Source organism: Camponotus floridanus, unplaced genomic scaffold, assembly GCF_003227725.1.
Source record: "Camponotus floridanus strain SB8 unplaced genomic scaffold, Cflo_v7.5 scaffold142, whole genome shotgun sequence".
Lineage (NCBI taxonomy): Eukaryota > Metazoa > Arthropoda > Insecta > Hymenoptera > Formicidae > Camponotus > Camponotus floridanus.
Window position 1 is genome coordinate 401,382 of NW_020229262.1, and position 27,163 is coordinate 428,544.

Sequence of the window (27,163 nt, forward strand, 5' to 3'; positions counted from 1 at the left end):
AATACAATTACACATCTTATCAAAAGTTATAATCAGAGTATCTGTGGACAGTTGTGTTTAAAATTTCTTCAAACGATCAATTTAAAGCCTGACAATCCATCGTCATGACTCAGTATTCGTTCGACATGTCACTGACACTTACGTTGACTGGCAGAAGCAGCGTTCTCGCTGTAAGCTTATTTCCCCGCTATAAGATTTGGTCCGATGCCGATTACGAGCTCGGATTTAAAGGATTTTGAAACTTATCACACGATTCCGAACGTAAATTTTTCGAATAATAAATTTTATTTTGGCAACGACGACAAGGAAATTACGATTCCCGAAGGATCGTACGAATTGCACGCCATAAATGATTATCTCAAACGCGCAATTTTGCGAGATGAACACCTTTCCAGAGATGTTGAAAACGATTATGATGAGGAATATCCAATAGGCTCCGCGCCAATCACAGTAGCTAAAGAGCGAAATCAAATGCCTACAGAATAAACTTTACCAAACCCGACAATGTAGGATCCTTGCTTGGATTCTCGTCGAATATNACAAATAAATATATTCATTATATATTTAGAAATGTAAAACATATACTAAAAAATGTTCAAATTTCTTTGATATTGTTTCAGATATGTGGAAAGCAAAATTGATAGAACGAAGAGAATGGTTCCTGAAGGAAGAAAAAGTTAAAGTTAACGAATCTCTCCGATCAAATTCTGTAATAAACCCGGACGATCTATTCGGAGTTTCTGGAACATTTCGAAAATTAGACATTGATTAACGTGAATGTTATTTTAAAGATATAGATAATAAGATTTATGTTATCGGATATATACATACAGATATATGCACACATTATAAATAGTTATATGTAATGTAAGGAATTCGTAAAAATATTAATATTCATAAAATAAAATAAATTTTATATTGACATTGTACGTAAAAAATAAAAATTATAGCATACTAGTAGGAGATTATTTAGGCATTATCATAATAAATGATAAGTATATGACAAATTACACAAAAAAATGCACTGAAAAGAGGCAATAATTGCATAATAAAAAAAATTATAGTTGAGATTCCTATTTTCAAAATTATTACTACTATAACATTGATAATAATAACCTTGTGCATAGTAATAATAACTTTAAATATATTGCCACTAAAAATATATTTATATAATTTATATATATTTATGATAATTATATTGTTAGCAGCAATTATATTTAAAGTTATTATTACTATTATATGTTATATATATATATGTGTGTGTGTGTGTGTGTGTGTGTGTGTGTGTGTGTGTGTGTGTGTGTGTGTAATCATCGTAATTTTATATGATATACAAATTGTTATTGCAATATTTTAATAATTATTATACATCTTTTTTTTCTCTTAAAGAAACTCTTCTTCTTCTTCTTTAAAAACCCATGTTTGAAAAGCATCATTTAGCTATAAAATAAAATAATCCCCTTACATGTTATTTTTAACAGTTAAATATTGAATCTTGTAATTATAAATTATTTTACTATCAATTGTCGTGATTGCGAAACAGACAAACGCTCGATAAAACACGATTGAACATATAATTCTAAAACTATCGATGCTGTCGACTATATTTCGAATGTGAGACAAGGGCAGCATTGTCAAGAGTGAAAGGGGATTGTATGTTATAGGTATGTTCAAGTCCTGAGGGAGTAGACAGTGAGGTCAGAAGCACGATAATGGGGATAATAAATGGCCTCGTACCGCCCTTTGCAATTCACCCTTGGCCCGTTGAAACCTTTCGAAGGACATGTACCATGCTGAAGCCGCATTTTTCACATATATATCAGCTTTGAATATATGATACTATCAATTTGTTGCTGCATGTAAAGTCGCGCATAAACGTATAAAACTTATAATATCATTTCTTACAGAATATTAAAAAAGTAAACAGTAAATTATACAATATTAATAAATGTACAATGTTAATATTAAAAACAATATTACTTTAAAATTAATTCGTATATGCCATAATTATGTATATAAATAAATCATCTTATATTTATAATATAATACATTTATAATACATTTATATATTTAAAGCAGCTGTTATCAAATGGATAATTAATTTGAATCTCTCATATATTTTGACATTAAAATAAATTTATATTTCCTAAAGAAAAAAATCAAAATTTCACAAAATACTAATACATAACATTTTTTTAACGCTACATAAATATGCAACGAAAATCACATATACAGTAAACAACACTTACTGTATTATATACACATTATTCTATATATCATTGTATAATAAAGACTTTTTCAAATTATAACTTTAAGAAATGAATACTGTTTTGCTACAGAATTAATAGCTAGAAATCAATAGTCATTGTGTCTCTGCAAAGCATTATCTCGTTTACAAAAGGGCAAAGGCTGCTACGAATGGCTGAAGAGTCGGATTATCACACAATCTGTACGTACTTATTTTCAATTTCCAGCAGAAGAAAGGGATAGAAGTTGTCCTTATCTTGCACCAATCCGTGAAGACTTACACCAACTCTGCGGGTATCGCAAATTCTCTATAAATGAAAATTCGCTGTAGCGAAGTTTCCTCGCTTTCCTATATGCCTCAACACGTTGTCCCTAGTAGACTGATGAGCATGCACACGGAAATGATTTCGTTTTCTGCTCGTCATTACGCAGGAAGGGATCGAGATAATTCTTGAGAATTTCACACATTGCTCATTGTCAGTCGAATTAAAACAGTTATTTGTTAAGATAGTAATTGAAAAAATTCGTGTCATTTAGTACTAAAAAAAATTGTACAAAATAATTGTTTTAATTTCCTACAAATAATATTAAAAAGTTGCGCCAATTGAATAAAAATTTTTACTATAAAATAGACATATTTCTTTTTTATTTTCGATATTAAAAGAAAAATGATATTAAATAAATTGTAATATATCTATTATAAAAAATCAAATTGAAAAAATGAACAATCACATACATTGCAATAATCATATGCATATATCCTGAAAAGTTTAATTTAAAAAAAATAGAAAATGATAATACAAAATACAAAATTAAAAATTATTAAAAAAATTAAAAATTATAAATTAATAAATAAAAATAAAAATTTATATAAAAATTAAAAATTAATACATATAAAAAAATTTTAGTTAAAAACTTAGCGCTGCTAATTTCATTAGCACATTGTTCAGCGTAGCAGCTACTTATATATATATATATATATATATATATATATATATATATATATATATCTAATTATCATTATACATGTAGGGAATATTTCTGCATAACTATATTTGTGTCTATGCAGGCAAATGTAATAAATGTCTATAATTATGATTGTAACTATAATTATGGTTGCACAGTAAAATATGTAAATTTCTACACACACGCGCGCGCGCGCGCGCACACACACATACATGAGTGTGTGTGTGTGTGTGTGTGTGTGTGTGTGTGTGTGTGTGTGTGTATACAATAATTATGTACTATAGAACTATAGAGTTATAGATATACATACTTATATATAATTATGTACACATAAATAATCTTTTTCTGCGTCATCAATCATAACTTGTATGAATAGATTATTTAGAAGAATAAGGTTTATATGTTGCATGGAAGTAGGAAAAGGGTAACATCATATTTGTAAAATTGGAAATATATTTTAAGTTGTGGGAGGATGTACTATATATGTTGATGCTGCCTTATAAAATAATATTTATTACGATACGCAACAAACTTGTATTAAACTTTTATGGTAATTATTATTATTATATTATTATTATTTACTCATTACATACATTTGTTTCAGTTTTCGAATTTTTATAAACTTCTTCTTTTTCTCTTTAAACATAGTAATGGCCAAATTTTACTTTAAATTTCATTTTGTTTAAGATAGAAATCTAATACAATGACAGAATTGCAGCATGTTTTATTTTAATTAAATCTGAACTTCTAACATTTTCTTTGATTCTTCATACATGTGAACATTATATACATCATTATAATCATACATGTGAAATAAAATTTTATTTTATAATAAAAAGTAATGCAATAAGAATGAAATCTATAATAGTAGATATGTAATGTTAAAAACTTAATTAAATCAATAATTTTCACACACACACACACACACACACACACACACACACACACACACACACACACACACACACACATATAATTATAAATTACACAATTATATTCCACAAAACAATAACTGTTTATTCTTTTTATTAATATAATATGTCTAATCTAAACATCTAATCATCTAAACATCTAAACATCTAATCATCTAAAATGAGACATATTTTTCGCAATATTACCTTTTAATTGATGAATCACAGTCCACTTGGTTGTCGTTAAGTGTCACAAATCTGTATTTTTATATAATATTAATAAATGTACTTGGCGTCGCGACGCTACTGTGCCGCTTGATAATAACTTTTAATATGTCACTTCTCTTCCTTTGTACTGTAAGATACCTGGTATAGGTTATACGAAGGAATATCTTGGATGATGGTGTCAGGATAGGAGGGCTTCAGAGAAAGGAATTTGCCAATTAAGGTTTCTTAATAATTGAGACACTGAGTCTAATATACTCGTTTAATCTTATCACAAGGTTTATCACTCGACCATGACTACACTGTTCGACTCCCATACTGCGACTCTCTTCCGCGTGTCACTGTCACTCTCCACCACCATCGTTCCACGGCTGTGTTCTAAAATTCACTGCCAGCGCTGTAATCATTACGTCATAAAGCATGCTATCAACAGCCTTCCATTTTATGAAAGCGTGCTGTAAGCATGGACGTAAGAAATACTGGACAGAGCATAAAGTACTCTTTTAGACGAGGGGAGTGAAAGGTAAGGGGTAAGGGGTTTATTGTCGCGGCCATCTTAGATGCATCAGATTTAGTGTCTATTTTCACGTCGCACGGACGTAAATCGAATAAAATATGAGAGATTCCGTGAAATCATCTATCATCTGAAATCGCTGTGTTATTCCGAATCATTTTTTAATATTAAGAAATTCAAAAATATCACACTACGTGAAATTAATATCCGTCGCCATCTTACATGCCTCATATTCCATTGCAGTAGACATTTCTTTCCCCTCACCCTTTGAGCTTCATCCCCGCAGCAATATACTCTGTCCAGTATTTCTTACGTCCATGGCTGTAAGTATGGCTATACGATGTTCAAAACGGAACGCTACTTCAGTGCTGGCAGTACTAGCAATTGAGTAATCTATTTAACTTAGAAATATGGACAGGCGACAAAAATTTTTGATTGGAACGTATTTAAATTTAATATTTGAAGAATCAGATGAAGACTCAAGAGATGAATCTGATTTGGAAGAAGTTATAAATTTAATAAAAAATTATTTCGAACGTTCTTAAGTACGTTCCAAAAATGATTTCGAACGTTCCAACGTACCTAAAGTACGTTGCAATAATTATATCGTAGTTTGACAATGTACAGATAGTGATTTTAAAAGTCATTTTCGATAAGTAATTTATTTGATAAATTATTATTGATTATTTAATTAATATTTAATCAATATTTTTGTGAAGAAATATAATTTATAATTTATAATCTTATATAAAAGTTCCATGTTGTTTTAATTTATTTTAATGTGTTTTTCAGTCTTAGTCGATCAACGTTTATATTTTTGTTGGAACTATTAAGTTCACAATTAATAAAACAATCCGAAGGACGAGGTAGACATACTATCAATTCAGAAAAAACAATATTGTTAGAAATATGAATGATGGCAATTCCTAATTCATACAGGTAAGTTTAATTTTGGATAAAAAGATAGTACCAATGATCAAAATCGGGACATAAGATGTTTTAAAGACATTATATATTTAATAAAGTATATAACAAGATGTAATAAATACATAATATTTAATATTTACTTATTAATTCTATTCTATTATTAATTTTAGGTGCGTTGCTAATCGATTCGATGTAGGAAAAGCAACAGCTTGGAGATGTGTTCAGAAAGTTGTGAATGCATTATATTCACATCTTAACACATTTATTACATGGCTAGATAGTAGAAGACTATTTTCGGCTCGTGTCCATATATGTTGTAAACAAATAAAAATAGAATATAAAATATTAAACAGATATAGAATATAATGTTAAACAGATAAAATATAATATATATAATAAATATAATACATGTTCTTTCGTTTGAAAATTATTTTTTTAATTTGTACCTTTTGTATCGATTTCAGTACTGCAGTTTGCAGTTTCATCAGATTTGCGTTGCACCTCTGTTTTATCATGTCTCACTTCATCATATCTTGCATCTGTAAATCTATCTTCTATAAAATATATAATTTATTAATTTGACTATTTGAAATTGTCCATTTCTTATGGACAATTTTAAATAGTTAAATTAATAAATTAAACATTAAAATAATTTGTTTGTTTGATATCTGTTGATTATCTGCTTGTATGACATTTTGCAATTCCATATGCGTACCTTTATATTTTTGCTTGACGCAATAATGAATAAGCAAATTCATTATCTGAAAAATTAAAAAATGAAATAGTATAATATGAATATAATTATTTTTTCAATAGTCAAAGCCGCCCTTTATTTTGCTTCTACCTAAATGATAGTTACAGACTAAACAAAAAATTTAATTTCTTGCTTTCAAAACAACGCAGTATTAATAGTCTCAAACCGATTCACTACTATTGTCATCTACATCCTTCGATTCTTGATAATGATTCTGCCTCATTACAGCGCTTTAAATGGTCATTCAATAGGAACAATTTACCATTAAATAATATCTGTGAAATTCTAATTGATCCTAACATATATACAAATTCACATTCTAATTTGAATGAGATTAAGGATAAATGGTTTGTCAATCTATTGAACTTATATATTCCTCCGGAAATTCAAAGTTTCTTACAACTTGGGGAGAATTTTAGCCTTCCTCACATTAACATTCCCAATTTAACTACGGAATTCATAAAACACATTGAATGCAACTTAATGAAGCTTTCTCCGGAATTAAGAATTTCTATTAGAGACAAATCGAAATCAGTGATTAAAAACATCCCTTCTTTTTCTTATCCTAGAAATTCACGAAATGAATGGTTGACACGCCTCTATTCAATTACTAAAAATTTCCTACAAAAGAATAAAGATCTCATCCTTACACGCGCAGATAAGGGGAATGTTACGGTGGCACTTGGTAGAACGGACTATATAAACAAGGTTCAGCAATTACTTGGAGACGAGAATACTTATACAATAATTAAGAAGGACCCTACAAAAAAACTGATTTCTAGCTTACGAGAGCTATTATCGAGATGGAAAAATCATGGCTACATCTCTAATGCCATTTACAAATCTCTTCTGTTTACCGATGGGACTTTACCTAGAGCCTATAGTTTACCAAAAATCCATAAGACTAACATTCCATTCAGACTCATCGTCTCATCTATTAATAGCCCTCTCTATTCCCTTGCATTATTTTTGCACAAGGTCATGATTAAGAACTTTCCTATCGCTCCTAGTCACATAAATAACAGTTTCGATCTAGTACATAAATTAGCTGATATTCACATTGATGACGATTCTGTGTTAATCTCACTAGATGTGACTTCCCTGTTCACGAATATTCCGGTTGATCTGGCTCTTTCCAGCGTCTCGAGCAGATGGAGATTTATTCAGAACACATGTGGTTTGCCTGAATTTGAGTTTTTAAATGCAGTTAGACTAGTATTAAACTCCACTTTTTTTACTTTCAATAACATGTTTTATAAACAAACTTTCGGCACCCCCATGGGATCTCCCATATCACCTATCATAGCTGACATAGTTTTACAGGACTTAGAAGAGAAAGCCTTGAATACATTAAGATTTACTCCACGATTTTATTTTAGATATGTTGACGACATCCTAATGACTGTTCCTACAGACTCAATTGACTCGACTCTTTCCATTTTTAATTCCTTTCATGACAGATTACAATTTACTTGTGAACTAGAGGTTGACAGAAAAATCAACTTTTTGGACGTAACTATAATTGTCAATAATAACGTTCTAATATTTGACTGGTTTCACAAATCCACATTTTCGGGCAGATATCTGAATTATTTCTCTCAACATCCACTTTGCCAAAAGAAGGGCACGATAATCGGTCTCGTGGACAGGGTTTCCTCTTTATCACATCCGACTTTTCATTATAAAAATCTTGACCTTGTTGTAAGGATCCTTCTGGACAATGGATATCCTCTGAGCCTTGTTTTTCAAGTCATGAATCAACGGCTAAGATTTTTGATTAATGGTCGTGTTCACAATGATCATAGTGCATCAAACGATTCCTCCACGTTTTTTACAGTTCCATATCTGCCGGGTGTCACTGAGCAGTTCAGAGATGTCACAAATAACTTGAACGTAAAACTTGCCTATACCAGCCTGAATAAATTAAACAAGTTTATTAAAGTTCATAAAGACTATATTCCCACTAACTGTAAAACAAACGTAGTCTACAAAATTAACTGTTCCGATTGCGATGCCTCATATGTCGGCCAAACATCGAGAATGTTAAAGACAAGAATTTCAGAGCATAGATCACATATTAATAAAAATCTTGTTACTCGTTCTGTCATTACTAATCATAGACTACAAGGAGATCATGATTTTCGTTGGAATGACGTTCAGGTTCTTGATGAGACTTCTTTTTATAATAAAAGACTCATCTCAGAAATGCTTTTTATAAAAAGACAGAAGAATGGTTTAAATTTGCAGACAGACACAGAAAGTTTACCGTCTTTGTATCATGACATTATAAACAAACTACCGAAAATATGAAAGTCACGTTCCAGTATATATAAGTGCCTCTCACCGTCATTTTTGACAGTAACCGATTTTATGTTTGAAGCTTGTTGTATGCTTTCCATCTCTGGTTTCCACAGTAGAACAGTGTCTTAGTAAGTACCTTTATTTCTTTCATCCTTTTATAATATTAATATCTATAATTTGTCGATGCCAATTTTAGACTGCACCTGGTACTGTTGTCGAGCCACTGTTCTACATTCGCGTAATAAAGGCTTCCACATTTTTTACCATGAAGACCAATATTTTTGACAAGCGATTATTAACGTTACGTCTCTGCGATCTTGTCATAGCTTTTATTTATTCTTCGTTTTAGTAATTATGATTTATTGTATGTCCCTTATTATTTATTAATATTATATCTTTGCGCTGAAGAAGGCTCGAACCAAGAGCCGAAACGTCCGCTAACTTTATATTTATTTTTATTTTTATTTTTATTTTTATTTTTACTTTTATATATATTTCCAGACTATTTATATGAAACTCTGTACATTCTCACCTCTTGCGCCTCTTTTTATTAAATTATTATAACTGTTTTCTTTATTATAATTTTCACCTACTTATTCGCTCTCTATTGCCATTTGTTCTTCCTATCAATTATAATATGAATGTTATAGTAAATAATAATATAATATGTATATTATAATAAATAATGATAATGTCACTATTTGGGCATTCAAGAATAATAGATAAATTAACTCTAACTATAAGCAAATAGGTTATGTATTAATTTCTATTCCGAAATATTTGTAAAATGAATGCATATATCACAAAAGTTGTAAATTTGCCATTTCTTGCTCTTGCAGCATTTGTAATTAAAATTTTCGATATTAAAATTTTATATTCTTTGTTATTTTTTGCGTCGATGAGAGTGAACTTCTCCATGGCACCGTCATGGTTTCCGCCATCTTAAATATTGTAACTGCCTCACCTTTCCAGCCGCAGTAGCTGTAGCAGGAAGTGACTACAAAATCAATGATATTATTGTTCCCTCACAGCACTGTCGTAGCGTGCCATGAATTTTGGAACGCAGCTCACAACGCCCCTTATCGCACTGCGATTTCCCGCTAGATTGGACTCGATAACGTGGCGCTCGTACCATTCGCGTAAATCGGATGTGCGAAAGAGTTCACAGTTTTTCGTATTTATACTTTTATTTGTACGCTTATCACCCGACACAAATTCACCGTTAAACACTGTATTTACTTTTACACTGTTGTATCTTTTTATAACATCTTGGATTTGCTCGAGCACGATGTCTTCGGCATCCTCGAGAAATTGACGAGGTTCGATATGATTTGCGTTAATCACAGCACCGGTCAGAATACGGCTATCGATCGCGGTATTGATCTCTCGCCAAGTGAGTCTTTCCGCGTTATTGTCATCGCTGTAATCACCACCACTGGGAATAAATCGTCTCTGCAATCGAATTTTTGCACCTTCGATTTTAGCTACCAGAGATTGTCTATTTCCGATCGAGAGTCGCGGACGCTTGACACGACTGCGGACGCTTGACACGACTGCGTTCTTCGAGCTCTTTGATCAATTCCTCGCAACGCTGCAACCATGCAAAATACTCGCCCGACTTAATATCTGAAATTCTTGTATTTAGATCAGAAATTAAATTGGAAAGTATATTTTTAATCTTATTTGTTACTCTTTGCAAACACATAGTTGTTTTAAAAAAAAAAATGTAATTGTTAATTGCAAATTACATATTTTTTTTATTAAAAACAACTATATTTTTTCTTTACATTAATTGATTCCTCTCATTATTTTGTACATAAAAGTATTAAGGTAAAATAATCGAAAAATGAATATTTTACTAGATATTTTATAGTTTATGCAAAATTAAGAAATGATTTCAAGCCTCATAACTCGAAAAGTCAATAAAGAAATACTTTATTATAGTGTTTTGGAAAGCTCTCAAGATAAACTATACAAATATGTAATAAAAAAATAGGGAGTTTTATTTAAGAAATTGAAGGTGACCCTTACGTCACCTTCAAATAACTCTTCAAGGTCAAATCATTGCCACTATTTGATGGCCCCCTTCAAGCCATATAACTTCTGTCTAAAACATTTCTTTCTAAAGTACATAGTTTATGAAATGTTCGACCGGTCCGGGACTTTTGGACACTCTGTATAATTCTATAACTAAAACTTAAATAGAGAAAGATAGCGCACGTCGCATAGCGGTAAACGAACGAACTAACACATCCTTGCGTGCTCGCGCGAAACTTTCACGTCCAAGATCGAACATTTTGTGGACATCCAAATATTGGCCGTTAATGGATGTCCCGAATCGGATGTACGATGAACGGTCATTTCATGTCCGTGCGAACGTAAAATGGACATAAAATGAATGTCCATAGAATGTCCTGTGCTGTCTGGGCATATGTCCATCTTCATCCTTACATAAATTCGTCCTTGCATTGAAACCTTTTTTAGTCTGCTTTACCATCTTATATGTTGTTTTTGTGTCATTAACCGCAAAATTTTCATTAATGTATCGGAATTTCTCGTTAAGATAATTTTGTTTCGTCTATCTTATGACTTTATTTGCAGATCGTCGAAGGTCGTCATACTTATCATTTTTGGCTCTTGTTGGTCGCTCCGTGAATTGCTTGTGGGCTTCGTTCTTCATGTTTAGTACTTCTAAGCATTCATCGTCGAATCACTAGTTTTTTCTGCTCTGGGCTCTCTATCCTATCATCCTTTCTGCCACAGTTTTATTTTCCTCTTAATCTCTTCCCACGCTTCATTTACATGTCTTCTCCTTCCCAGTGAGAGCATTTGTCATTGGGGTTAGCTCCTTCTCCAGCGTCAGTCCGTATTCGTTGGCTATTGATTCATTCCGGAGTTTGTTAATATTGAACCTTCGAGGTGGGTTCGTTTTGCCTCAAAAATCGTTGATATTCAACATCGGAGTTTCACTTTAATCAGATAATGGTCAGAGTCACAGTTCGTCCCTCGATACAAGCGGATATCCAGGATGCTAGAGGCCCAACGCCTCTGTACGTGATCTATTTAGTTATGCGTGCGTCCATCTGGTGATGTCCAGATTCTTTTATGTATCCGTTTATGTGGGAAGCAAGTCGAGCTCATCAAGTCTATACTATTGGCGAAGTCAACGAGTCGCTCTCCATTTTTATTGCTATTTTCGTGTAAATTGTGTCCTCCTGTGGTTCTCCAATGAGTCAGTTGGTTTCTGATCTTCGAATTAAAATCCTCTAGTAGCAACTTCACGTAATTTGCAGGTAGTGAATCAAATAGCACTTCTAGTTGATTATAGAAGTTATTTTTAATCGCATCCTCTTTATTCTTCTGTCGGAGCATGAACATTGGTGAGCCAGATGTTAGAAAATTTTGTTTTTATGCGAATTGCGCACAGTCTTTTATTAATATGTCTGAAATTTGTTATTTGCGGTTTGAATTATGTAATTATGCAATAATTATGTTATTACAAAGAGATTTAACAAATATACTTTGCAAGAATGATTGGAGGTTCGAATTGAGACCTTTTGCTTTGTTTTGCTTGATTCGCTGTTTCTTTTCGCAAATTTCCGAGAACATGTAAGAGATGAACTTTTATTTTGTACTTTTATCGTAGAATCGCTGACCTTTTTAATACAAAATAAAACATGAATATAAAAAATGTAAAATATAAATTTTGTATATGTATCATAAATAGATACAATGGATTTGTGTGTGTACTTACGTTTTGGAAGAGAGGGAGGAGATAGTAAATTTACGTCTGTGCATGATTCATCTTTGCTTTCAGACGAAGATGCAACTTTTTTCGCTCTAATTTTTCTATAAGAACCTGGTTCTTTGCCGGTATCCAAGTCTGAGGTATAGATTACCTTTCTTGTTTTTTCGGTCTTTCGTAAGGACGCTGAAAATATTTTAAATTATAATAGCAAATATTATACTTATTATAATATTATACTTATAAATATTATAGCAAATATTATACTTATATTATAGCAAATATTATACTTATATTATATCAAATATTATACTTATATTATAGCAATTATTATAGCAAATATTATACAATACTTATTGTAATATTATAATAATAGCAAATATTACGAAAAAGAAGAAAAAAATTAAAACTTTTATTTATACTTATATACGATACTCGTCAAAAATCCGTTCAATTTTTAAAAAAGACTAATCAGAAGTTGACGTTTCTTCATTCTCAATCGCCAAATTCTATAATCTATCTTATAATGTGAAGGATATTTTGCATAATTCCTCACTCTGTAGCCATATTTTCGGTATTACTTGAATACTGTCAGAGAATTCCACGACAATAAATTGATTAAAGATTTTTTTGAAATTCTTAACAAATTTATTGTCTGTGCAGTATTATAAATACACACACACATACAAGATATCTATTCAAATATTTGCACAAGAAATCTATTTTTATATCTTGTGTATAGATTATGTATATGTGAGTGATCTCGGGAGATAAATAATTGACGTTCCGTGTTAAATGGATATTCCGAATTTATTTTATCTACAATTTGAACGTTCCGTTTATTGTATAAGTTTAGTATAATTTAAATCAAGTCACGATGTGTACTGTATATAGGCGCAAGATAGACTCTCTATATAGGCGCAAGATAGACTCTCTGAAGACGCGATATTTACTCTACGAAAGCGGGATGTAGAATGTCTTCTGGAAAACCAGGATTCAGTATGCATAATCCGAGTAGTTTTATGATAGGAAAATTCTAAGGTAATCGGACGAGTAATCGTTGCGTAAGGACAAGCCGTGTGCTTGCCATATGTTGATTAGCAATCTAAGGGATCGATGGCAGGCTGCGTGTACTTGCGCGTAACCCCGAACTTTGAAATAGTTATAAGTTTAGTCTGTGTAAATATTATTGTATTGAAAAATGGCACGTAAAATTTTCAGCGTGTAATTTCTTGCTTCTGACGTCATAATCCAACATAGTCACGGCGAGTACCAAGGAGCATTAAATTAATTTGCCTTAAACATCAAATTGATTTGTAATTTTATTTTCAATAAACAAAGCTTTTTTTACAATTTTTAATATTTTTATTTACAATTATATATTTCATTCCTCCATATTCTATGAAACCTTTATTAATGGCCAACGGAGCGTCGATTAATCGTCCATCGAGGCTTCGTGAACCTTCTATTAATGAACTACGGAGCGTCGATTAATCGTCCGAGGGTTTGTGAATCTTCTATTAATGATCCGCGGAACATCTATCAATCGTCTACCGAGGCTTCATGAGCCCTCTATTAATGATTCACGCAATGTTAGTTAAAGATGTCTAATAGAGGTCCATTTGAAGTATATATTTGATTTTTATTGTGGACGTTTATCATTTTTTTATCAGTTCATCAGTTTTCTTTCTAATAAAAGCTTGGGTAATTATATTAATAGACCTAAAATATAATAATTTATACAATTAATTTATATAATTATGTACAGTTTAAATGTATTTTATTTATAAATTAAATTATAAATAATTAAAAATGTGTATAAAAATATTAAATTGTAAATGTTTAAATGTACTTGAAAAATTAACTGAAAATTTTTTTTTACTTATAATTTTTTTAAATTTTCATTAATGTTAAAACTTAAATATTAATCTTAATAATATTAATTATCTACTTAAATATTATTTATTTATATGTAAAACTATTATCCATAATTATTGTCTAATAGACGTCTATAAGAAGATATTTATTATAGAGGTAGGATAAATGTTTGATGGACGTCTGTCTGATTTCCATCGTGGATGTAAACATCTCAAAGAGTTATGACGGTTTAATGGATCTCTAATAAATGTCTATCTAACTTCCACCATGGAGATAAATATTCTATGGAGTTATGATGGTTTAATAAACATTAACAGGATGCCAATTTCTATGTGGGTTTATTCCAAAATTTGGACAGCCAATGCGCATTTTATCAGATCATAGTTGTCAATTCACGTCTGCATTATGGAAAGCACGTTTAAATGATGAAAATATGAAAAAGTTTTATATAGATCGATTAGGCATACTCAATCTAATTCTACAGAATGGATGATGCGCGAATTGCATCGATTTTTTAGGACATTGCGGAAAAACAATACAAAATGGATTGAATTATCGTTCCAATAATCGAAAATTTATTAAATGTTACGATCTATCAGAGTACAGGTCTCATATCTTATGAATTGCACTTTAGTAAATCGGTTCAAGATGAAATCCTCAAATTTATTCAATTTCCGGAAAACGAAAAACCTTCGCACGAATATCTCATTACGATAGCTTAGAGAAAACTTAAAAACAAATTTCAAATATCGTAAAAAGCAATAAGAGAATATTTCGAAGGTTAAATTATTAATTGGAGATTTGGTTCTATTAAGGATAAGACATCTCTCCAATGCCTTTGATAAGGTAGTTGATAAATTTTTTCATCTTTTTGAAGATTCATATAAAATAATTCAGTATATTCATGAAAATGCGTTTTTATTAGTTGATCATCAAAATGAATAAAGGGAAATAGGCAATTATAATCGTCGCAATCTCCGAAAATATTACAGTGATAAAAATAATGTTCCAAAAAGTAAGAAAACATAATATTATGTATGTGTTTGGTTTTTCTCTAAACTATTTTTAAATTATTGTTAACGATGGTTCCAGTAAGTGTGTGTGTATATTTTTATTAGTAATATTGATGTATATATGTGTGAAAGGTATGAATGATACGTAGAATGATGTAATAACGAAAATAACTTCATAGGATTAGTTAAATTGTAATTAATGTTTGACGTATTGGTATGTGACATAGCCGTAAGCTAATTTGAATTAGTTATTGACGATTACTTTACACTCCACACATCATTAGTGTGTTGTATAAAAGGGGAAATATTGTAACAAGTGATAATCAAATTTGAACTGCCGCCATTAAAGGCAAAGTTTGTTTCCCTCAATTTGACGCATGCAAATGTTTAACTAATATAATGCGCATACCAATCTATAATGATCGAAGTGTGAGAGCCTCATCTCTGCTCATCTTCTTTTGTTCTGAGACCCTGGCACGGCAAATATCGAGAAATCGATGATTGCATTGATTTGTCCATTTGGAAGGAAGAAGGAAATAGAAGAAGTGAATACCCAGAAAGTGAGATCTGGCCAACTTCTTCATAATTTCCGCAGTCTTCTTCACAAAATATAGAAAGAATTCGTGGCCCCGGAATAGCTGAGAAAGCTAACGAGGGACATCTCGAAGAGTAAAAAGATAAGTCATTATTTCGAAAAGAGGTATAGCGAATTATTATATATATATTTTTTAATTAATTGTGTCTTGTGATTTTTTTGTAGTTTTATTTATAGAGATGAATAATATATCAATTATCGCAAAATGTTCGCACATTAAAAAAATGTTAAATGTGTGTCGAAAATGTGCATATAACTGTACTTATATTATTTTTTTTCGTTATTTTTGTAAGTTCTAAAATCAGAAAAGGAAAATGTTTCAACATACTTCTTTATATATATTTTTATTTTATTATACATAAGTAAAACTTTTTCAAGATTTTAAAAAATTAGGTCTAAATTAACGTAATCGATTTCGTCTTAGCTAAATATAACTCAATTTTATCTTTGATCATAATTATTATATTACTTTTAATAATAAATATTGTAAAAGTTTAATTTAAAATTAAAAATAAAATCATAATAATTTTTTAGAAGTGATCTGTGTATAGTGTTTTAATATGATATATTAAATCGCGAAAGATCTTTTATTTTAATTCAAAAGATAATTATGAATATTTTTCGTGAAGGACATTAATGAACATTTTTAGTTTTATTTAATTTTTAATTATTTTTATGTACAACATATATATTTTTTATGTATTTTGATATATTTTATATAATATATTTATGTAACATTTTATTATTTTTATTAACAAAAAATATTTTTGCATACAAATTGTTTTACATGATTTGTCAATATTTCATATATTACATTATATAGTTCACTTTCTATGTGCAATGTATACATATAATTAAAACTTAAAATTAATCAGGTTATATCCACGTTATTAAAAACGATATTTCTTCGAGACATATAGCCGCAATACCGCATAGTATTTCGAAAGATCCCATTGTTCTTATGTTGCCAATCAATTATTTAGAGCGATGTTTGCTAAAAAAGGAAAAATAATATTTCATTATAAAAACTCATTGTTTAATCCATTTTAAGGGGGGGGGTATGCTATTTAAAATTTTTTTTTGGCATTTTTTTTTTATTTTTTTAAATGAATGCGCAACATCTCAAGAATATTCAGTCAAAATTTCAAGTCGATCGGAGCAAAAGTAAAGAAGTTATGAACGCTTGAAGGACCGTTGTTCCGAGCCGTATTTCTCTACCCGCTCGACCGGTGTGCGGCGCGCTGACGTGGCACTCTATTGTATTCATTCCTAATCCCTAAATTCCTTTATTGCTGAAAGCATCTTTTCAGGTAGCCTTGTGAGCATTGAAAACATGGTATATACATCAGTTGCTCGCTGTATGTCGTGTTGAACGGTAGAAAGTGAGTCGAAAAATTTGACTGTTATCGTTCGAGTTCGTTGAATTTTCGGGCATTTTGAACTGTGTTTGTGTTTGAACTGTTACTGAGTGTATTTGTTATTATTAAAGATGCCTCGAAAAGTGACTAGAGATGATCGTAAATACGGCAAAAAGTATTTGAACCGAGCAAAAAAAATAATACCGCCACAAAAGCGTAAAAACGATGAAGTAACAGCTGGCAGCTCGTCGTCGAAAAAAATTAAAAATCGTCCCGCTATTGAAATAGAAGCTATAAAGTTCTGGAAGCCATGATGCCCATTTATGAGGACTTGAGCAGGGACGCACTGTTGCAGCGATGTCTTGGAGGTTTTACACAAAACAATAACGAAAGCCTCAATCAGCTAATATGGAAAATCTCTCCAAAGGCATACAGTGGAACCTCTACAACCGTACAAATTGCAGCTAATGTGGCTGCTTGCACTTTTAATGAAGGTTCTATTGCCCTGTTGGCCTTCATGGAAGAGATGCACATCGGTACAGGCCCTAGTTCTCATGAATGGGCGCGACAAGTTGACGATTTGCGAATTACTAGAGGAGGCGAGAAGGCGGCTCACGACAGTAAAGAAGGGAGAGTTTCGCGGAGACAAACACAAAAAGATGCTCTGGATCTTCTGGATGAAAGCGCCTTGCTGTATGGACCTGGTATCGACGATTCTGTGTGAGTATAAAAGAACTATCGACTTTTATTTCGGGATTTTTAGTGTGCAAAAGTTTAAAGTGTTTTTCTCGAACTTGCCTTTTCCGAAGTCCGTGATCACGATAACTCAAAATCTACTCGATCAATCGTTCTAAAACTTGGCACACTGCTTCGTAACAACATTTACCAGGTATTCCTGGGAGCTTTTTTTGATTTGTTAAAAATTGTTAATTTTACAAAAACAAATAACTCGATTTTTTGCACCAAAAATCAGAATTTTGGCTTCAAAGTGCCACTAAAAATTAAAAAATCAAAAAAAAAAAATTTCCCCCAGCGTTACCTCGAAAAACATTTCCTTTAACGAATGCATTTTTATTTTTTGGTTTCAGATGATTCTACTACGAGTTATGATGATCACCGCCAAACCACTTTTTTTAGGAGCGCCTTCGGAAATTCGTTGTCACTCGCGTATTTTTCGATATTTTTCGATGAAAATTTAGCAAGCTACTCTTCAAATGTTGTATTATTATATGGAAATTGAATAAATAAAGTAACATTATCTGTTTCGCCAAAAAAAATTCGTAAAAACATGCCTTTTTTCCATCGAAATTAGCATACCGCCCCCCTTAACAAATCCAAAATAAAAAGGTTAATAAGCATTAAATGCATATTTAACAAAGTATAAATTTATTGTAACTAATTTTTTAATCAGATTTTCGATATCGGAATAATCAATAGGTCACTTATAGATATGTGTAAATAATTTGTAAATTGTAAGAATTTGTAACAATTTGTAATTTTTTAAATTGTTAAGAGAAGAGTAATGCAGTTTCGTAAAATGTAACGCATTCAAATTATGACATGCAAATTACTTTTTATTTAAAATTTATTAATGTATTTTAAGGATAACAATTATTGTAATAAAATAAAGATCCGTTAAATAAAATCAATAAAAATTAGTTAAAAGGCTTCAAGGACCAATGGTGAAATGTATGCAAAAATAGAACGGTTATTTCAAATCAATAAACCATATGAACATGTTTATTTAATTTAAACACGACAAACGTTGCGTTTCAATCCAATTCGGATCCTTTTCAATGTCGAATAACAAAGTGACAGTAATAAACATAAAAATTAAAAGTCAGTGGTAAAATGTACATAAGTTTCGGAAAAACGCAAACCAAATTTTTTTGTCTTTCGTTCTGTCTTCTTTCCTGTTGTGACCTTTTGCTCTTCCCCCCTCTTTTGATGCTTCTCGTTACTCGTCTATACGTGTTGATATATTGGAACGTTAAGTTCTGCTTAACTTGTTCTCCCTTCGTAAGATTTTTTAATTTGAGATTATTTTCAATTTGGAGACCCATATGTAATTTTTATTAGATTTACTTTAGTGTTACATTGTACGAAAGATTTTCTTATTGTTAGTTTTAATTTCCGGATTGTTGTTAAAGTATATATTGCTCCACCTATTTTTTCTTTTATAGGCGATCACCTCAATTAGCCTTTTATTACACACATTAAGGACCATTAAGTTTCCAACTAGTTGGTTGGCATTGATTTATGCATCCTTGACTGCTTTTCTTTTTTAAATTGGAAATGAACGTGGACTTGCGTGTGAGATTTTCCTTCGGTTTTTGCTTTCGAGATAAGCAGCTTGTTCTTTGTTGACACTGAGGATATGAAGTGTGGGTTTGTATTCGGTTTTCTGTTGTGATACTTCGACTATTACCGTTAATGCGTTGCGTTCTCTTCTAATTGATTGTTTGAATCATCTGTTACGTATTTTCGCTTCCGACTTTTTTGATTTTGTAAGTATCATTAATTTGGTATGCATTTTTCCGAAACTTATGTACATTTTATTATTACATTTTACTATTGACTTTTAATTTTTATGTTTATTACTGTCACTTTGTTGTTCGACATTAAATAAACATTTTTATATGATTTATTAATTTGAAATAACCGTTCTATTTTTGCATACATTTCACCATTGTGTTGGTCCTTGAAATCTTTTAACTAATTTTTATTGACGTAATTAAAAATAGTATTTCTTCGTGGCCTCATTTCCTCATTTTCTTACTCCGATGCAGAAGATATGATTTAATTCCGTCACACATTAATAAGTAAAAAAATTAACATCACATTTTATAGTAGTCATAGCGTCAACCGTACTTTTGGAAAAACCACGAAGAAATATTGTTTTTAATAACGTCTTTTATTTTCTTTTATTATCTACTAGCGACTTCCAAAAATTTAATGTTAATTTTTATTGATTTTAAAGATAAGCAATAATAAAAAATTTTATTTTATGCTTTTAATAAATACATAATCTTAATTAAAAATATTGTATAATTCTACGTCTATTTAGTACAAATTGCCACGTTGAAATCAACCGAATAAGAAATCTCATTCCTTTACTTTAATATACTATTAATTAATAACTAATTACTTCTTGTTAATATACTATATTCTATATCCGTATACTATATTATAAAATCGTGAAGGAATGCTGTTGAGCATTTACACGCTAATGAATGTAGCAAAATGAACAATCTGACGAATCTTCTTCTCAAAGAAGAAATCTGTGATTGAAATACGAGAATTAAGGATGTTCTCTGGTTGTGTATGTGTCTGTGTGTGTGTGTGTGTGTGTGTGTGTGTGAGACATACATTTTAAAATTCTTGAATTCTTTCAAAAATCTTTGAAAATGTTATTATTTATATGCTAATCGAAATATTTCATTATACGCGATTCAGAAGACATATGATAGATATTACCCAAATAAATGATAAATGATAAATATGACGTACTTGAATGTAACGTAATGAACGATTACAGTAATTGACATATATGGAGCTATCTCAGCCGATCAACTTATCACGAACTGACTGGAAATGATACTGGCTGTCATAGTCCAAGTTGGATCAAATTATAAAGCGTACGCGTCACCATAAAACATGTGCGAGTAAGGAGGTGAGTTACGATGAAATGCGGAAATTACAATCTCTAAAAGTGAATCAGTGTATTATCATTGTAATCAGTACTGTACTTATAACTGCTTGTAATCAGTGAATATTTACTGTTTTTCAGTGATAATATACTGATTCACGTTAATGAAAGTAGTATATATATTACTTTTATCTCGACAAAAGGGCGAATACATGACTTCGCATATTATAATAATAAGAAAATATAATTGATCAGATAACCTTCCTTATTCATTACACACTATATATTATTGCGTATGTACTCTGTATTTAATAAAATTAACTTATAAAATAATTGTCAGTCATTTTTCGGTTAATAATTATAATTAATTATCTGACTGTGTAAGACATATAATATAAAATATATACATTTTATCAGATATATTAAACTAACGATTAATTTTTTAACTAGATTACACGTGAAGTTTTGTATGGATAAATGATATAAAGAAAAATAGCTCTTTGGAAATAAATTTTAATAAAAACAAATTTTTTAAGAATATAATGAAGTGTAATAAAGTATAGTTCATGTAGATTACATTGTTATTTGAATTTGTCAATCGAAGTATACATTCGATTGATTATTTTATTTATATTTCACAAACTAAACGATAGTTCATTTTTGACACTTTATTACTTTTGTTATATGCATGTACATGAGACTTCCTGATTGTCTTTTTAATTATTTTAAAGTATGTTAACTTTTGAATTGATAAGATTAAAACGTGTTATCAAGCGACGCGGTAGCGTCGCGACGCCAAGTACATAAAAAACTGATAAAAAATTGGATCCGAGCATTAAGAGTCATTTATTTATTCTCGATCGACGCGGCGCTACCAAGTAGCTTATCCGGAATTTTACGTTAGAATGACGCCACATAAACTTTTGATTGAAATATTTCAGAAACTAAAGCCTTTAGGAATTAAAAATGGCATTTTTCTCATATAAAGTAAATACAAACTTTCAATTATGAGTTTGAATAAAATCGGTGCAGTCAATCCCGAGAAATGATAATCGTATGTCAGAATTGTGACACTTTTCAGTTTCCATGATAAGGTTCAGACTCATAAACGTATCTTCGCACGCACACATTCAAAGCGATTTTGTTCCGCAAGCTGTGTTCCTCACATATATGATTATTTGCTTTAGTGTGTAAAAATGCTTTAAGAAACAAAACTATTATGTACATGTGTGCGCATACGTGTGATATGTGTATATGTGTGTGTATACGTGTGAGAGATTAATTTGTCGCATAACAATTTTCAAAAATTTCTTGCGGGTAAAATTTAATCTATCTCGAAAATGGTGTCACAAAAATATAAAAACTACCGTTAGATACTTCTAAGGAAACTAACTTATCGTAACAATTTACAAAGGTAAAAAATATACGCCAAGTACATAAAAAATATTCCACCTTGTATACAACAAAACGTTTAATTAAAAAATACCCTTATAATAAATAATTTATAAAAATTTATAAAAAATACCCTTATAATAAATAATTTATAAAAATTTTTCCTCAAAAAATATATATATATATAATTTTTCTAAAAGAATCAAAACTAAATATAAAATCAATAGGTAGCAAGAACACGTCATTTCGATGTTTCAAATTGGTCATTTATTGTCTATTCTTGACATCACAAATTGACATTTTTATGACGTAAAAGTGACGGTCTAATATCACAGATTCTTGACGTCATGATATGTACCGTATTTTGACGTCATAAAATGTACCATATTTTGACGTCTTTTTCTTAACATAATAATATATTTAATAGTGTTGTCGAATAAAGCACTCTCTAAAAGTGAATCAGTGTATTACTGTGTATTACACTGAAAAACAGTAAATAATCATTGATTACAGCAATTATAAATACAGTACTGTAAATCAGTGATATTTTCTTGAAAGAATCAATTAATAATTTCGACTGTTTCAATTAGTAATATCTCAGTAATATTTCTCAATATCAGTAATATTTCTTTCGTTATTGCCAGTAATTTTAAACTACAATTCATCTCTATCTATTTCAAAAATATAATATAAATATAATAAATATAAAAATAAATAATGTATATAAATATAAATAAATATATATAAAATTAAAAATTTTATTCATATTTATTAAGTATTTATTATATTTAAAAAATTTTATTTTATTTATATTATATGTAAATTGAACTTGTTATTTTAAATAGATAACGAACGAATAATTTTCATGAAATCGCCAGACATTTATTTGTCCGTCTTATAAGGTTGATTTAATATCTAAACCTCTATATTCTTTATTGAGATTGTCATCAGAAACTAAATCGAAGTAATATTTCTAATTTTATCTGTCACTCTTTGCAAACTTTATGTAATTTTTATGATTAAAATTAAATACGAGAGAGATAGCGATCATAGCGGTAAACGAACGAACTAGCGATTACTGATTTTACAGTGAAATTTACTGGTTTTACAGTGAATTTTACTTTAACTGACCATAATCAGTGAGATATAAGATAAAACAACAAAAAAATAAGCGTTTCCACTGAAGATCAGTAACATACTTACTGATTCTCAGTGAAATCTTATTTTACTGTTTAAATTAGTGATATCACAGTTTTCACTGATTCACTTTTAGAGAGCAAATTAATCGATTCGAGAGCATCATTGAACAATTACAGCCATTCTATTCTTCAGAGGATTGATTAAACTGCTTCATTCGAAAACGCTGGAAAACTCAAATGATGAAGAAACGCAACGATAAGAAAATACGTCACAAATTTTATATTTGTTATTATTATTTTATTTAAACGTAAATAAAAAAAACTTACACCTAATAACATATCATATAACATTTTAACAAATAATGTCTTTCATTGCCTGCGTTTTATACAAATATATTTTGTCAATCAATTGTATTATTTATTAAAAAATGTATATATTTTTTGGCACTTTAATTACACTCGATTGATATAAGTAGCTAATATTTTAACTATGCAACATGAATCATACACAGATAAACGCATGCGTCGAAAGAATTGTTAAAGTCTGATTACGAAAGTCATGTTATATTATATAAAAAATTTTAAAAGATTTTTTTATGGGATCGATGTATAATACTAATTAATGACATTAATAATAAAATAATCGTCACTTTATGACTGAAAAATGACATCAAAATAATGTATAAAATAAATCTTATATCAAGATGTCAATGATAAAGTCATGTAACAAATCAGTCATTTTGACATATGACCAAAAATGACCAGTTTGGAACGTCAAAATGACGCGTGCTTGCTACCTGGGTAATTAATTAGCAAGTACATTGAAGCAATTGATAGGGATTTGTAATTTGAAATGTTTGTCACAAATTCAATATTGCATTTATATATTAGATTCTCGACAAAATGAAAATGATTTTCAAAGTAAGTTCCAAGTAAATTTGGAACTAAAAAAATTAAGACCAAAACAACTTACAAAAACTTGGCGTGCTCGGGTCACATTATAACCCTAAAAAATTACCCTTTTAAAAAAAAGGTAAAAAATGGTGCTAAGTCCGCGTAAAAAACAGTATATGTATTTGCAAAATAGTGTATTATTAACTGTAAAAAACTACTGTATTGTATATAAAAAAAAATAATGATATCAAAAAAATTGCGCTAAGTGAAAATAAAAACTTATAAAAATACTTTAACCAAAAAAAGTTATACAAAATAGTTGTTTTAATTTTCTACATTATTTTCTACATTTCTAGAAAAATAATGATATCCAAAAATTACGCTAATTGAAAATAAAAACTTAAAATATTTTAACTAAAAAAAATTGTACAAAATAATTGTTTTAATTTCCTACAAATAATATTAAAAAGTTGCACTAACTGAATAAAAATTTTTACTATAAAATAGACATATATCTTTTTTATTTTCAATATTAAAAGAAAAATGATATTAAATAAATTGTAATATATCTATTATAAAAAATCGAATTGAAAATATGAACAATCATATACATTGCAATAATCATATGCATATCCTGAAAAGTTTAATTTAAAAAAAATAGAAAATGATAATACAAAATACAAAATTAAAATTATTTTTGCGTTTCACCTCTTATTTTTGCGTTTCACCTTGGATTACAGTTTGAATCTGTACGTTATCCGTAGCGAGCGACTATTATTCTTTGTCATCTGTTCTTGTATTATTATTTTAATTTAATTGCACTTGTAATATGAATATTATTTCCGCATTGAAAATGATCTGCATCTGATCGAAACGTTTGCGAATTTAACTTTTTGGACTTTAACTGTTTTTATGATAATTATTTGTCTTATTGATTTTTACTCTTTAATGTGTCTACTACTGTTTCTACCATCTGAATTTTGGACACATTAATGGGTTTTGATTATTTTGATTTATTTCTGTACTATTATTATTTTTGAATATTTTGCGATTTTGACATCTATACTGTGTGGTTTTTCTTTTTGCCTAATTTGTACTCTCAATCATTAGAATTTTTTTCTCATAACCACCAATTTTGACAAATTATTTGAATTAATATTACGCTGGCGAAAAATGCGTTCTGTCACATTTGGATTTTATGACTTTATTAAATCATGTTTCGGACCGGAAGCTAGAAACACTTTAAGAGAATGGTCGCGCTGTCATATTTCCACAATAAAGACAAGAGAAAAAATTAGATTTTTGAGAAACTGCAAAAAATTTAAGGTGCTTCCACCACACCTCAGATATCTTTTTAATCGTGGTATCAAATTGATTAATAACAGATCGATTCGTGCATATGATGATTTTAGATTCAAAACTGCCTTTCGTATTTTAAATATTAAAATTGCAGATGCGTTTAGAACTTTACATCGCGCTCGTCACAGGGAGTTGCAACTCTCTAGAATTGCCTTTGATTACATCCCGACACACATATTGGATAAATATTTTTTTAAACAAACATTATTTTTTCGAAACGTTTTTCGAATTGAGCGATTGAAGCTTGATGGTAAGCTTAGATTGATGATGGCCAGAAATCACAGATTTAGACCTGCATCTCGTTCCTTTTCTTACTTTTGCGATTTCCCTTCAAATGCTAGTTCTATAGATTATAAGAGAAAATTAAGATCTCATACCACTTCTCACAAGGATGCATTGTCGAAGATAGATTTTAATTTTTCCACCACTCATGTTCCCTTTTCTTCCTCGTTTAAAATTTTCATTAATTCTGCTAACACTAATTCTCCCTCCTTTGATTCTGGTCCTTCTTTCCTAAATTCTGTTAATAAAAAATGGTTTATTAATCTTTCTTCTTCGAGCATTCCTTCAGAAGTACAGTGCCTGTTACAATTGGGCGATAAATTCAGCTTACCAAACGGCAGAACTTCTTGTCGTTCTGTGTTTGAATTTATTAAATATGTAGAATGTGGTGTTAGGAGAATGGACTCTGAGGTCTCTCAACACATTAAAAATCATACGGTGAAATGTTTGGATAATTATATTAATGAATCGAGATGCTTGTCTGAGTTTGAATGCAAAGTATTGAGACTCAATAAAATTTGTAAATCCTTTTTGACGGATCATCCGGATTTGATTGTCACGAGAGCGGACAAGGGTAATGCTACTGTCGTTCTCGACAGAGATTCGTACATTGCTAAAATGAATGAGTTGTTAAGTGATTCAGACACTTATAAAATTGTGGATAGAGATCCCACCAAAAAAATATGTAATGAACTGAACGATATATTGAAAAGATGGAAACAGATGGATTATATTTCGGCTCTCAAGAAACGATCTTTGTTTTGTAGTGATGGTATATTACTTCGAGCTTACGGCCTTCCAAAAATCCACAAACCTAATTCTCCTTTAAGAATTATTGTGTCGTCCATCAATAGTCCGCTTCACAAGTTTGCTACTTTTTTACATAACTGCCTTCATGACAACCTTCCACACTGTGACAGCCATATTTCTAACAGTTATGAATTAGTTGATAAGATCAATAATCGTTATGTAGACGACCATCTGAAACTCATTTCACTCGACGTGGTCTCTTTA

At 30.0% G+C, this 27,163-nt stretch overlaps 2 protein-coding genes and 1 long non-coding RNA gene across 3 annotated transcripts; 2 read left to right on the forward strand and 1 right to left on the reverse strand.

Annotated features, from left to right (window-relative positions):
* Nucleotides 1–7,027: 7,027 nt before the first annotated feature.
* LOC112637212 lies at nucleotides 7,028–8,854 on the forward strand. The gene has a single exon (XM_025406432.1). It carries the CDS (start codon nucleotides 7,028–7,030, stop codon nucleotides 8,852–8,854), a length of 1,827 nt encoding a protein of 608 aa, XP_025262217.1.
* Nucleotides 8,855–16,923: 8,069 nt separating this feature from the next.
* Nucleotides 16,924–26,553, reverse strand: LOC112637200. Its single transcript, XR_003122465.1, has 3 exons — nucleotides 26,481–26,553; nucleotides 26,245–26,387; nucleotides 16,924–17,070 (listed from the first exon to the last, which is right to left on the reverse strand). It is a non-coding gene; the product is annotated as an uncharacterized LOC112637200 (long non-coding RNA).
* LOC112637198 lies at nucleotides 17,275–18,703 on the forward strand. Its single transcript, XM_025406416.1, has 3 exons — nucleotides 17,275–17,458; nucleotides 17,566–18,154; nucleotides 18,523–18,703. Exons 2-3 carry the CDS (start codon nucleotides 17,745–17,747, stop codon nucleotides 18,524–18,526), a joined length of 414 nt encoding a protein of 137 aa, XP_025262201.1. The 5' UTR covers nucleotides 17,275–17,458; nucleotides 17,566–17,744; the 3' UTR covers nucleotides 18,527–18,703.
* Nucleotides 26,554–27,163: the final 610 nt, after the last annotated feature.

What these genes read in the sequence shown, in the direction of transcription:
- LOC112637212 (XM_025406432.1), top strand. Translation starts at nt 7,028, where the DNA reads ATGAAGCTTTCTCCGGAATTAAGAATTTCTATTAGAGACAAATCGAAA.
- LOC112637198 (XM_025406416.1), top strand. Translation starts at nt 17,745, where the DNA reads ATGATGCCCATTTATGAGGACTTGAGCAGGGACGCACTGTTGCAGCGA.